Genomic DNA, 13,294 nt, shown 5'->3' on the forward strand with positions numbered 1-13,294 from the left:
CTCTAATCACTTCTTGTTTTTCTCTCTCTTCGCTGAATTGTAACCATCTCATTATAAAAATAAAAGAAGTACTAAAGCGACATGAGAAAGCAAAATAAAAAAAAAATTAAAATTCTAAGGGAAATGTCATGTATGTTTTGAAGTTTCAGCAAAGGTTACTGTCATTTTATTAATCCAAAACATTAATTATGATGAAGGTCAAACTCAACAGGCAACGTTAACAACTGACAGCTACTTGCAAGTTGTATTTTTTTTTCCAAAAAGCCATTAAAAAAACTGACTTAATTAAACATATACTTATTTCTAAAATCATTAACATTTAATTAATAATTTGAATTTTAAAGAATGATAAAAAGAATTAAATAAATGCAATTATAATCATTTACAGAGGAATTTAACTTCATATTTTTCTGCAATAAAAATCAAAAGTAGTTTAGATAAAACAAGAAATGGAAATGGAAATCATCTAAAAGTAATAACAACAAACACTAAAAGTAAAAAAAAAACTCCAAAGAAATCAAATAAATGAGAAAGTTGTGCATAACCTGTGGAAGTTATCGTTATATTCCTCAAGGTGTCGTAGTGTTTCTTCAACTTGTTGAAGAGATCTAGCATCATGGATGTATGGTTCCAAACAAATGAATAATTGTTTGATTCTCTTCACCAGTTCACCTGAACTGTCAAGTTTCTCTTCCATCGTAGAAAATTCGGTTCGATCATCTGCAGCTGGTGCAGCCATCTCTTCACACTCAGTTGAAAATTAACAACATTTCTGAAGAATATAACACCGAAACATACCAATCTTGCTTTTTAAAAAAAAAATTTTTTAGCATTGTTGTTTTTATTTAAAAATTGAAAAAAAGAACAGGGAAAATTGGTAAAAAAAAAAAAGGAAATTAATAATAACAAAAAATGTAAGAAGTTACATAAATCAAAAGTCTTTAAGTTGTATAGTTATATAAGATTTACAAATTTGTGTATTATGGGATGTATGTGCACTGATCAAAGAGGTTTAGAGATTGTGCAAGAGAAAATAATAAAAGAGTGAAAGAGTGTTAGTAGGAACACTGAAGGGGTAGGAGAAAGGGGCAGTAATGTTTAGCATTTAAACTGGCCATATCAGACCCAAATAGTCTACCTGTTTTATGTTCAAACTGGCCAGATCTGGCTTGTTACACCTATCCCACAATGCCATTCTAAGAAATAAGTAGAGGTGTGTGGCTTTGTGGTTAAGGTATTGGACTCATGATTGTAAGGTTGTGGTTTCAATTTCTGGACTGGGCAACACGTGTTCTTGAGTAAAACATTTCATTCCACGTTGCTCCAGTCCACTCAGCTGGCAAAAATGAGCAATCCTGCGACAGACCAGTATCCCGTCCAGATGGGGAATACATATGCCATGAAACAGGGAAACCGGTCCTTGAGTTTTTATGACTCACAAAGGTAACTTTACTTCATCTTTATTCTAAGAACAAAAAATTGCATCATTCAAAATCTCAAAGCTGCAAGATAATGCATGATTATTAATTCAAAACAATGAATAAATAAACTTATTTGACAGAGTAATATGAACACTAAAGGGTTAAAAACGATTGTGCACTAAAAGGTGCTAAAGAGCTACAACAGAGTAAGGGCAGTTTAGCAAATATCTACACTTATGTACATAAACCTACACATATATAAAAGTATACATACTTGCAAACAAGGGAAAATTTTACCAAGGGAAGTGATGCATTGATGTAAGAAATAAAATATGTATGTGCATATGTATGTGAATATTTGTATGTGTGTGTGTGTGCTCACATCAGAATGAATACTCATGAATGGGCATCCAGCTGTAGAAACACTGCCAGATCAGACTGGAGCCTGGTGCAGCCTCCTGGCTTCCTAGATCCCGGTAAAACCATCCAACCCATGCTAGCATGGAAAACGGACGTTAAATGATGATGATGATGATGAAAAGGTGGGAGATGAGAAAGGCTAATTAAGAAAAGGAAATTTGTTTATTTATGAATTTAAACAGTTAACATCATAGTCACAACAATTTCTTATATATTGAATAATTTCTTTAGATGGTGCCACATAAAAAGCACCCTGTACACTCTGTGGAGTGGTTGACATTAGGAAGGCATCTAGCCATGGAAACCAAGCCAAAACAGACTATGGAACCTGGTGCAGCCCCTGGCCTTGCCAGTTCCTATCAAGTCATCCAACCCATGCCAGCATGGAAAATGGACATTAAATGTCATTGATGATGATGATGATGACAGTTCAATGACTGTCTTCCATGCTGGCAAGGGTTGGATGATTTGATAGGATCCAATGAGCCAGAAGAATGCATTGATCTTGAGAGTCTATTTTGGCAAGGCTTCCATAGTTGATGCTCTTCCTAATGCCAATCTCTCAGTGTGCAGAGAGGTTACCATGTAACTTGCAAGACAAAGAAACATCCCCCTTGACTGAAAGCGGGGTTGTAACAAACAGGAAAGTGGCTTTAGGCCAAGTGTTGAGAGGCTAATGTGTGATAGAGTGACAGGTACATGTGTTTTGCAACAGAGGAGATATATGGCTACCTTGCATTATAGTGGGAGTAGCTGGAAAGACAGCTGAAGGTGATAAGGAGGTGTTAGAGTTGGTAGTCTCAAGCTACCAAAAAGTGAGTGAAAGAGAGATTAAGGACAGAGGATTGGGAGGCAGGTGGATAGATTCATTGGAGTGTGAGAGGAGAGTGACAATTAGAGATGAGTGCAGAGGTGAATGTAGTGAATGGAACATTTTGATTTTATTTCTTTGTTACTATGGCTTAGTTAGAGAGCAGCATCCCACCACCTTTTCCCCAAGGTTTCTGAGATAAGTTATTTAGATTGGTGATCTAACTCAAATGTAATCAGAGTGAATTCTGTTAACAGCATCCATGGGCTGGCAAAGTTAATATGTATTGGAAAGGATCTACTTATTGGTTTGACTATTTTGTTTTGCTATTCTAATGATCCAGTGCATAAATTCAGTGTTAGTGTAACATTATTCTGGACCATAACACTCTGAATATGTGAAAGGGCCAAGGGACAACTGAGATTTCAACTTGGGATGTTTAGATGTTTACCACTTGAATTTTAACTCTAGTGTTTAAACTGGCCATATCTGGCCCAAATATTCTACATGTTTGACATTCCTACTAGGCTTATCTAATCTCTTACAACTAACCTACAGTGATATTCTAAAACTAAACAATCATATCATCAAAAGTCCAAAGCTATGAGATAATGCATGACTAATTCAAAACAATGGATTGCAAAGCATTATATTTAACAGAGCAATCTGAATGCTAAAGGGTTAAAGGCTAGTAGTATCTGTGTCAGTTTATGACAGAAAACAAGGTAATCTCTAGTGGTGTTACTACATAAAAATGCATTCAGAACACCCAGTAAAGTAGTTGGAATTAGAAAGGGTATATAACACTAGAAACTATGTGAAAAATTAGACAATGGAGGAAGATCTGTTGAACTCTGTCAAACCACTCTATCCAAGACAGTATGGAAAGTGGATGTACAATGATTTTTATAAAGTGCTCACAGAAAAACAAGCTATATCTTGAATTATAACTGCCATGACAATTTTGCTTCATGCAAAAATAGATCAGGTAATATAATGAAAGGAGCAATTAGTTGCCCCACCCATATCCATTCATTACATAAAAGTGTCAAAACACTGAATAACAGTTAATGAATGGCTCCTCCCTGTCATAGATCAAGCTAGATAGTACTGAGTGGGACTAACACAACAGCAATGAACTGGACATGTCTGTCTATATCTTAATTTTAAGAGCCAAAACAAATCACCTGACCATATTTATTTAGAAAGTTTCACTCATACACCAAGTAGATTGAGGTATACACAGCCCAGTATCTTCATTTATAATATCAATGTCAATAGGAATTTTGTGTTTATATGCATCAATTGTTAGCCTAATGTCCAAAACTTGACAATGAGTAACATGCACTTAGCAGGAATTGAGCTCAGTATTACAGCAAACTAAACACTCATTATTTTATAGTGTGACCACATCTTACATCACAATGCATTAGGATATACAGGTGAGAATTATCTAATGCAGTACACTACCTCTATGTCCAATTTATAAAGCTTGTAAGGGTTGGACAAGTTTTCTCTAGCACAGCATTTTGCTCCTGGTCTTCTTTGAGTTTCACCTTCCTAAGAAGGCTTGTGTTCAACTGTCAGCAGGCAAGGTGATTCTCAGTCTTTTGAGACCAGCATGGAGTAGTGATGAAGGATTTTCTGGCAAAGGACACCACAATTAACAGGGTATATTATGCTTCTCTACTGCAGAAATTGCAAGATGCCATCATAGTAGAGAGGCATGGTATACTGACAAAAGGAGTCTGCTTCCTTCAAGATAATGCCCCAGTTCACAATGTGCATGTTGCCCAAATCAAAGCACACTCCTGTGGATATAAAATCCTTCCTCATCCCCCTTACTCTCCTAACCTCACACCATATAACTTCCACCTCTTTCCAACAATGAAGTCTTCTTTGAAGGGGAAGCACTTTTCAGATGATGATCTTATTTCTGAGGTAAGGTCTTGGCTCCAGACACAACCTACTGACTTCTACAGATGAGGTCTTCATAGCTGCATAAAGCAACGGGAGAAGTGTGTCACCATTAGTGGTGGCTATGTAGAGAAAGACTAATAATTAAGTCAAGTTTTGTTTATCCCAGCCCTTGGAAAGTGGGTTGGAAGAAATCTTTAATGAACACCCCTTATATTTATTTTATTGAAAGGATGAAAGGCAAAGTTGACCTCAATAGGATTTGAACTCATAATATAAAGTCAGATAAACTGCTGCTAAGCATATTGCCTGACACACTAATAATTCTGCCAGTTCGCCACCTTAGAAAATCCAGTTATATTAAGAAATGCTTAGGAGTCACTTTGGCAAAAGATGTCCACATGATGGTAAAATTCCTGCATGATTTTCCTGTAAAACATGTTTACCTCTGTATATATTATCATTATTATTATTATTTATGACAGGAATCTTATAAAACAGTACACTGATAGTGGATTTCCTAAGGTAGACATATTGTATAGAATAACAAATCCTTTACATTCAGTGGTTTTCTTATTAGCCCCTTACTAGATATCCCGAGAAACAATTTAAGTATAAATAATTCAAGAACACACCCAATAAAGAATACTATAAAATAGCAAAAATATTAAAATTAACTTTTTTTTTATTAGCAATTAGGTGAAGGAGAAGTAGTGCTTTTGACCTTTGTGAACATCCCCACCTCTGCTCTTCATGAGATTGATTAGTGAATGTCTGTCTGAACTTCAGTAACTCAATGCCTAATAGAGAGAACATAAGGGAATTCCAGAGGGATGCAAATTTAGACAGAAAGAATTAAGAAACAAGTGTTGGTAAAGGGTTGAGTTAGTTGAACACACTAATGATAACAAGAAGAGGAAGATGATGTGTTGTTTGATGAGCATGGGTAGAGGTGGTCAGGATCAGGAAGTTGTTACAGTAGTAGTAGTAGTAGTAGTAGTAGTAGCAATAGTAGTGGTAGTAGTAGAGGAGGGTACAACTAATGAGCTAATGGTAGTAACATGTTGGTGAATGAATGTCAGTCAGTCAAATGGCTTTCTTTAGGATGTTGTTTTGAATGTCTGTGTGTAGAAGTCTGCACCATTTCAAAGTATGTGGGATTTTCAATTACTAATTAAAGCTTAATATTTCTGAGTCTTGAAGAAGAAACCTAGTTTTTGAGGTGCAGTTCTAGGATTGTAAAGCCTAATTTTTTTAATGACTGAGTATTTTGGTTGTAAATTCAGAGTCTTTTTTTCTTTTTAATAATTATAGCAATTAAGGTGACAAGCTGGCAGAATCATTAGCAAGCTGGGAATATACTTAGCACATTTCATCCGTTTTTATGTTCTGAGTTCAAATTCTGCTGAGGTCCACTTTGCTTTTAATTGTTTCGGAGTTGATAAAATCAATCAGGTGCTGGGGTTGGTCTATTCGACTTAACCCCTCCCCAAAATTGCTGGGGAATTGTGCCAAACTTTGAAACCAATAATTATAGCAATTGTTTTGGTGTTGTCTAAAATTGCACTCTGAAGTTGGAAACTGTCTTCAGAGTTTTAGATAATATATATGGAATTATACTTGCAACAAACAAATAAAAGGAAAAAAATCACTTTAATACTAAGCCAAAATCTCTCACTTGCTATTAAAATTAACACAAGACTATTATTCTTTTCATGTCACAGTAACTCTCTTGGTTAATGTTAATGTAGGGACACCTGTAAATAGTGACACTACTATATATCATCATTATTTTAACATCTGCCTTTCTCCATGCTTGTAGGGATTGGATGGAGTTTACTGAGGCAAAATTTCTATAGCTGGATGCCCTTCCTGTTGCTAAACCTTACCTGCTTCTAAGCTAGGTAATATTTTCCCCATAGCCAAACATGTTTGCACAAAATATTGACTTCAAATTTTGGCACAAGGCCAGCAACATCAGGCAAGGGGGTAAGTTGATTACATCAACCCTGCCAGTGCTAAACTTGTACTTATTTTACTGACCTTGAAAGGATGAAAAGCAAAGTCGACCCTGGTAGCGTTTGAACTCACAACATAAAGACAGACGAAATGCTGCTAAACATTTTGGCCGGTGTGGTAACAATTCTGCCAGCTTACCACCATGTTTTCACACAATATTGACAATTAATGACATTCATTTCCAACATTATGTGATGTCAAGACAAGGAGATACAAACTTGTATATACATATATGTGATGGGCTTCTTTTAAATAATAATAATAATAATTGTGTACAGTGCTCAGGTGCACTACAACTCATCTAAAGTGTATATATAATCAGGTGTAGTTTCGGCGGATTTCGGAAAGCATGAGGGCCTTAAAAGATGCAGTGTCATGGCAGTCAACAACTGACGCAGGCAGTTTATTCCATGCTTCAGCAACTCTGAGTGTGAAAAAATGTTTCCGAAAGTCATGGGAGCTGTATTGTTTTCTGACTTTGTAGGCATGTCCACGTGTGTTAGACACATGGAGATCAAAAAGGTGTTCAGTGTTGTTGTTGGTGAGGTGGTTGATAACTTTGTGGGTGTTTACCAAGTCCGTCGCCAAACGCCGGAGCTTCAGTGAATCCATGCCCAGGGAAACAAGGCGCTCAGAATATGGTAGGTGTCTGATGGAGGGTATGCGTTTGGTTGCACGTCTCTGGACAGATTCCAGGAGGTCAATGTTCTGTGCAAGATAGGGGTTCCAAACTGATGATGCGAATTCCAAGTGTGGTCGTACCATAGCTGTATACAGTTTTAAATAGATGGCTGGAGAGCGGCTAACAAAAGACCTGCTGAGTGATGCCAAGACACCCTCGGCCTTCCTGACAATCTTAGAGATATGCTTTGACCAACGCAAATCACTGCTGACAGTGATGCCTAGGTCACGCTCGCAAGAGGATTTCTTGATATCAGTGTTGTGGAGGGAGTATGTGAACGCAGGGTTTTTTCCCCCAAAATGCATGGTGGTACACTTGTCCACAGCCAGTTTCAGTTGCCAGTCTGTGATCCATTGCTGCATTGTGTCTAGGTCTGATTGCAGGAAAGAGTTGTAGACATCAGGATCTGTCCTCTTGATTTCAAGGTACAGCTTGATGTCGTCTGCATATTTCAATACTGTGGCATTCTTTAAATTGGCATCTATGTCGTTAATGTATGCCACAAACAAGAGGGGACCAAGGACAGATCCCTGTGGTACACCCGATGACATCTCATATGGTGTAGAGTGCTGTCCTAGAACTGTGACTACCTCCTTTCGGCTGAGGATGAAGGATTTCAACCAGTTAAAAAGGTCATCCCCCACACCCATTGCAGAGAGTTTCACCATAAGCCTTTTGTGTGGCACAGAGTTGAAAGCCTTAGCAAAGTCAAGGTAGACAACATCCACCCATGAGCCACTGTCAGTAATCTGAGTAATGTCCTCAAGGAACTCGACAAGCTGGTCACTGCAGCTGGAGTTAGGGACAAATCCATATCGTGAGGGTCGGATGAGACTGTGAGAGCTCCAGAAGTTCCAGAGTGTTTCTCTGACACACGATTCCATCAGTTTTGCAATACAGCTAGTGAGACTGACTGGGCGATAGTTGACAGGTGATGTGCGGTCGCCCTTTTTGAACAGAGGAATGACACTGGCAGTTTTCCACTGCTCCGGAGTAGCACCATTGTTGAGACAGTACTGGAAAAAAATAGAAAGCTGGTGTAAAAGGAAGTGCCTGCCACGTTTGAGAAGCAGGTATGTAACTCCATCGAGACCAGGGGAGGCATAGTTGCGCTTATTTTGAAGGTGACGTCGCAGCATTGCAGGTGTAAATTCCATAGTTGTTATGGAGTTTGCTGTTAGTGATGGTGAAGATGGTACATTTTGACTTTCAACAGTGAATATGTTTGCATAGCACTCGGCAATGAGTTCTGCGCATTCCTTGGGGTCGTCAGTGATCTGGTTTGTGTGAGGGTTGCGAAGAGGGCCCACTGGAGAGTGAGGTCTCTGCTTTGAGTGCACATATTTCCAGAAAACCTTGCTGTCAGGATTGGCTGCTATGCACTGTTCAAATTCAAGCACTGCTTTTTTTGTCACTTGCTTGAGATGGTTGGAGGATTTATTCCGCTTCTTCCTGTTGGTGTCTGATTTATGCAACCTGTATTCCCGTTCAGCAGTCCGACGTTCCCTCCTGGCAAGTCGGACCGCTGAAGTTTCCCAAATTGCCCTTTTGGGGCGGTTCTTCTTTTTTTGTTTACGTGGCACTGATGCTGCACATGCTGCCCATATTGAGTCCAGGATACTCTGGAGTATAGTATTCACATCTCCAGAGTTGTAGAATTCACGCCAGTTTGGGTGCTGTAGTTCAGTGTGGTACAGGTTCCAATCTGCTCTCTTCCAATCGAAGGAAGCAGATTGGAGATGGTTCAGGTTTTTGTTGCCCGCAAGAGCCAGATTGGCGATGATCATAGCATGATCAGAGTCACCTAGAGGTTCCTCCGTAGTGCAATTGATAACCGCTTCAGGAGTTGTGGTGAAGAGCAGGTCCAAGGTGTTGTCGCCTCTTGTTGGAGAGGTGACTACTTGTGACCAGTTTGAGTCCAGCACAAGCTCAACAAAATCGTTTGCACTCTGTGGCCAATGGAAGGTCTCCCAATCGATCTCAGGATGATTGAAATCGCCTGCAATAAACACATAAGTGGCTGTTTTCCTGGCAGCAGCTCGGAGGACATTGCAAAGCTGTGTGTCCCGATGGTAACTTGGGGGACGATAAACAACGCCAAGCAGGAGTGTTGACATGGTCATACGCACGTCACAGAAAAAAACTTCTTGTGATTCGTTCAAATCGGCACAAGGAATTACCAAAAAATTTGAACGAACGTAGACCATCACACCACCACCACGGCGGTTAGTGCGGTCCTTACGGAAGAGGTTGTACCCCGTAATGTTGAAAACCCCATCACAGAGTAAGGAATGCGCCCATGTTTCCGTGACAGTGATGAAGTCAGGGTCAACACTTCTGACGTAGGCGTTGAACAAATGTATTTTGTTGCATAAACTGCGAGCATTTAAGGACAACAATTTGTACCCTGCTCGCAGTTTATGATGGTGTGTAGAGGATGGCAGGTTGTTCTGGCTTAGTTTCCCTGAGTTGCTGTAGTCTTTTTAGTTATTGTGGGTAGAGAGCACTCAGACCAGCTGGTATCTCTCTTCCACGTTTCAGCAGTCTTGACAAATCTCCAGATTTGTCCATCTTCCTGAAGACTGAAGCTTTCCTGTAGAGCTGAGTTCCTATTCAGGGAAGCCACTACACGTAGCTTAGTTTCTGTCTACCAAATACATTCACAAAGCTTTGGTTAGTTCAGAGCTATAGTGGAAGATACTTGCTCAAGGTGCTGTGCAGTGGAACTGAACCTGAAATCAGGAGGTTGGGAAGCAAAATTCTTAACAACACAACCATGCCTGCACCAGTAGAATTGACAGTTATCTCATTACTTCATAGTTCTCCTTTGAGCCTGGAATGGGCAACAGAGAAACACTAACATTATACCCAGAGATACACTCTGCATTCAAGCCAAATAATAAAGTTGGTGTTAACATACTGTAGTGGTATTTTATATTTTGTCTCACCACATTCTAATTTTAATTGATTTCCATAAATTCAAATTTTGAGGTTATTCCTATGCTTTTCTTATCCATAATTCATCTATAAACTTAAGATCCTTTCTCTTCATCACCAAAATTGTAATAATTAAGTTTCTTGTATCATTATATTCAGTATGCTAGTTGTAACCTTATAATTTAGTTTTCTTATAGAGAGTGCCCCTGGGTATTCCCACCCACTCAATTTTTCTTTTAACCCTTTAGCATTTAAACTGGCCTCAGTAGGCCCAAACATTCTGCCTGTTTTATGTTCAAACTAACCAGATCCAGCCTCTCACACCTACCCTACAATGTCATTCTAAAGAATAAAGAATGCATCTGAAATCTCGAACATGATAATACAGGATTAATTCAAAACAATGTGAATAAATAAGCATTACATTTGGCAGATGAATTTTAATGCTAAGGGGTTAATCTCTTATCTCAAAGCATTTATTAACAATATAAGAAGATCCATCCTCTACAGAGGAAGTGTTAAGGCAACATCCCCTGGTGAAGAGGATTGACCTGCAAGAGTTCTGTGCTGGTGCCATGTAAAAAATGCTTGTGTCAGAGTCACATAAAAGGCACCTGTGTCAGTAGCATGTAAAATCACTTGTGCCAAAGGTATGTTAAAAGCACTCAGCACACACTATAAAGTGTTTAGCATTAGGAAGGGCATGCAGCTGTAGAAACCAAGCCAAATCAGACCAGAACCTTGTGTAGCTTCCCAGCTCTGGGCAAACCATCCAACCCATGCCAGCATGGAAAACAGATGTTAAAAAATAATGATGATAATGGTGTGTGCATGTGTGTATATATATATTACCTCACAGCCATATATATATATATATTATATATATATATTATATATATATATTATATAATATATATATATATATATATGTGTGTGTGTGGTGTGTGTGTGTGTGTGTGTGTGTGTTTGTGTGTGTGTTTGTGTGTGTGTATGTGTTTGTGTGTGTGAGGCAAGAAAATTTTTTCTGAATGATGACATGGTTCTGGGTTCAGTCCCATTACATGATACCTTGTGCAAGTGTCTTCTACTGTAGACCCAGGCCAACCTTGTGAGTAGATTTGGCAGGCAGAAACTGGAAGAACCTTGTCTTATGTATATAAGACATGCTTCAATTTTTCTAAAAGTGAATAAAATGAATAAAATAATGATGCATACAAGTGTACTTGTACATGATGAACAAAATGAATAATAGTAATAATATTAATGTCAAATATTTGGTGCATGAATTTTGGCCCCTCCCTCTCTCTATATATATGTATGTGTGCGTGTGTACATGTATATGTCTCCTTGTTTTGACATTACATAATTGTAAATGAATGTCACAGCATTGACATTTTCAATATTCTATGTAAATATGTATGGTCATGGAGCAAATATTACCTTATTTGGAAACATGTGAGGGTTGGCTACAGGAAGGGCATCTGGCCATAGAAAATCTGCCTTAAACTCGCTTTGATGCAGATAAGCATGGGAAAGTGGAAGTTAAATGATTTCATATATAAATATTTTTTATCTGGCAATACTAATAAGGAAGATACTTTGTTGAGGAGTTGTAATAAGTCTGAAACAGAATTACACTTATTCACGTTAGTCAAAATCAGAATCACTTCCAATTTCATTGCACAACCTCCGGCTTTAATTTCACGAGTTGTCTGCCTTGCCTTTCTTCACCAGAATTGATCATTAAACTAACGAGTCGTTGACGTCATCATACTTATAATTAATTAAAATTTGTTGGCCCACTGCATATGTTAGCATCAACTATATCAGCTGTTGAAATGATTGCTGCTGACCACAAATGTTAGGGAAAAATATACTGACCAAATATGATGGCAGGGGTTTCGTTGAAGTGAATGTTGCCGACTGCTTATTGACCGTTATTTCTGAGCAGCGTGGAATTATTGATACAGATCATTCTAATTAATATCCAGCTAGTGCTCTTTCAGAACAGCAGTGAATTCAAACTAAATACTCTTGATATGAATGGAAGCACGTAGTAAATAAATGGTGTTCTGAAGGTACACTGTAGAGTGTAATTGCAGCGGTAACTATTGTTATAACAGGCAGGAGTAACGAAATGGCTGTTACTGGAATAAGTTAAAAGCGGCACGTGTATATTTTGCTTGTTTCATTTAATAACTAATTAGGTTTATAATATAAAACAATATTACAGAACCGCTTAGTTATTAAGGAAAAAATGTTCCGTGGAAAATCAATTCTGAAAAGAAATATATTAAACACAGCACAGCGAGTACACAACATAGAATTCAATGGAATTTTAGAAAAGAAAAACGACTTTGAAGTTTTAAAGAAATAACTTACAAAGAAATTAATTACATTGCTAGGACGTTTCTTGCGAAGATTAATAACGAAGTTACTTAAGAAACAACTTCGTTCCAAAAATTTGATTTTTTCCCTCTAAAATTGGTATATATTATTTTGATAAATTTGTGATTATAAGTTGGTTTCGAAGTTTAAAATAGAAAGGTATTTTTTTTTCACCGATAGCAACAGTTGCTTGTCTCACACATCAACAATCAATAGAACCACCATATTGTTTACGTTTGCTGCTGCTTAGTAACTTATTGCTGTTTGTACGAAACTTTCATTTTTAAAGTTTATTAATAATTCTATTTATTAAAAATAAAATCTAACCGTTTCTTTTTAAAATATTTAATACACAAGGAAATATTAATATTTTCACAAAAGTATAGATTTATCGGAAACTTGAACAAGTTTAATAACAGTTACTTCCCTTGAAATTGGCCATTATTTGCGAAAGTTAAAAAAAAACAACCTTATAGTGTATAATTACACATTAGTGCCCCTCTGGTTGTTATTTCTCCATAACTTTCTGGAAAATGTATATTTTTGAAGGGAACTTTGCAGAGATACATTTTCAAGAATGTAGATTACAATTATCCTGATAAAATTTAGAAAAAAGACAGTTTTGCTGAAGTTTCGAATCCTTCTCCTCACCTTGGCTTGTTACCAATTTCAGTAACTTTATCAGTTTTCGCTATTTTA

At 37.6% G+C, this 13,294-nt stretch overlaps 1 protein-coding gene across 2 annotated transcripts in view; it reads right to left on the minus strand.

The window, feature by feature from the left end:
* LOC115210521 (protein broad-minded) overlaps positions 1 to 12,827 on the minus strand; it is a 247,424-nt gene extending 234,597 nt beyond the window's left edge. Inside the window, exons 1-2 of one of the 2 annotated variants that reach the window (XM_036502208.1) lie at positions 12,590 to 12,827; positions 546 to 750 (exon numbers count right to left, since the gene is read on the minus strand). In XM_036502208.1, the coding sequence (XP_036358101.1) occupies positions 546 to 739 (194 nt within the window). In that variant the 5' untranslated portion in view covers positions 740 to 750; positions 12,590 to 12,827. Of the gene's footprint in view, positions 1 to 545; positions 773 to 12,589 lie in introns of both variants that reach the window. The other variant, XM_036502209.1, reaches the window with a different exon arrangement.
* Positions 12,828 to 13,294: the final 467 nt, after the last annotated feature.

The sequence above is a fragment of the Octopus sinensis genome, linkage group LG4 (assembly GCF_006345805.1).
Source record: "Octopus sinensis linkage group LG4, ASM634580v1, whole genome shotgun sequence".
Lineage (NCBI taxonomy): Eukaryota > Metazoa > Mollusca > Cephalopoda > Octopoda > Octopodidae > Octopus > Octopus sinensis.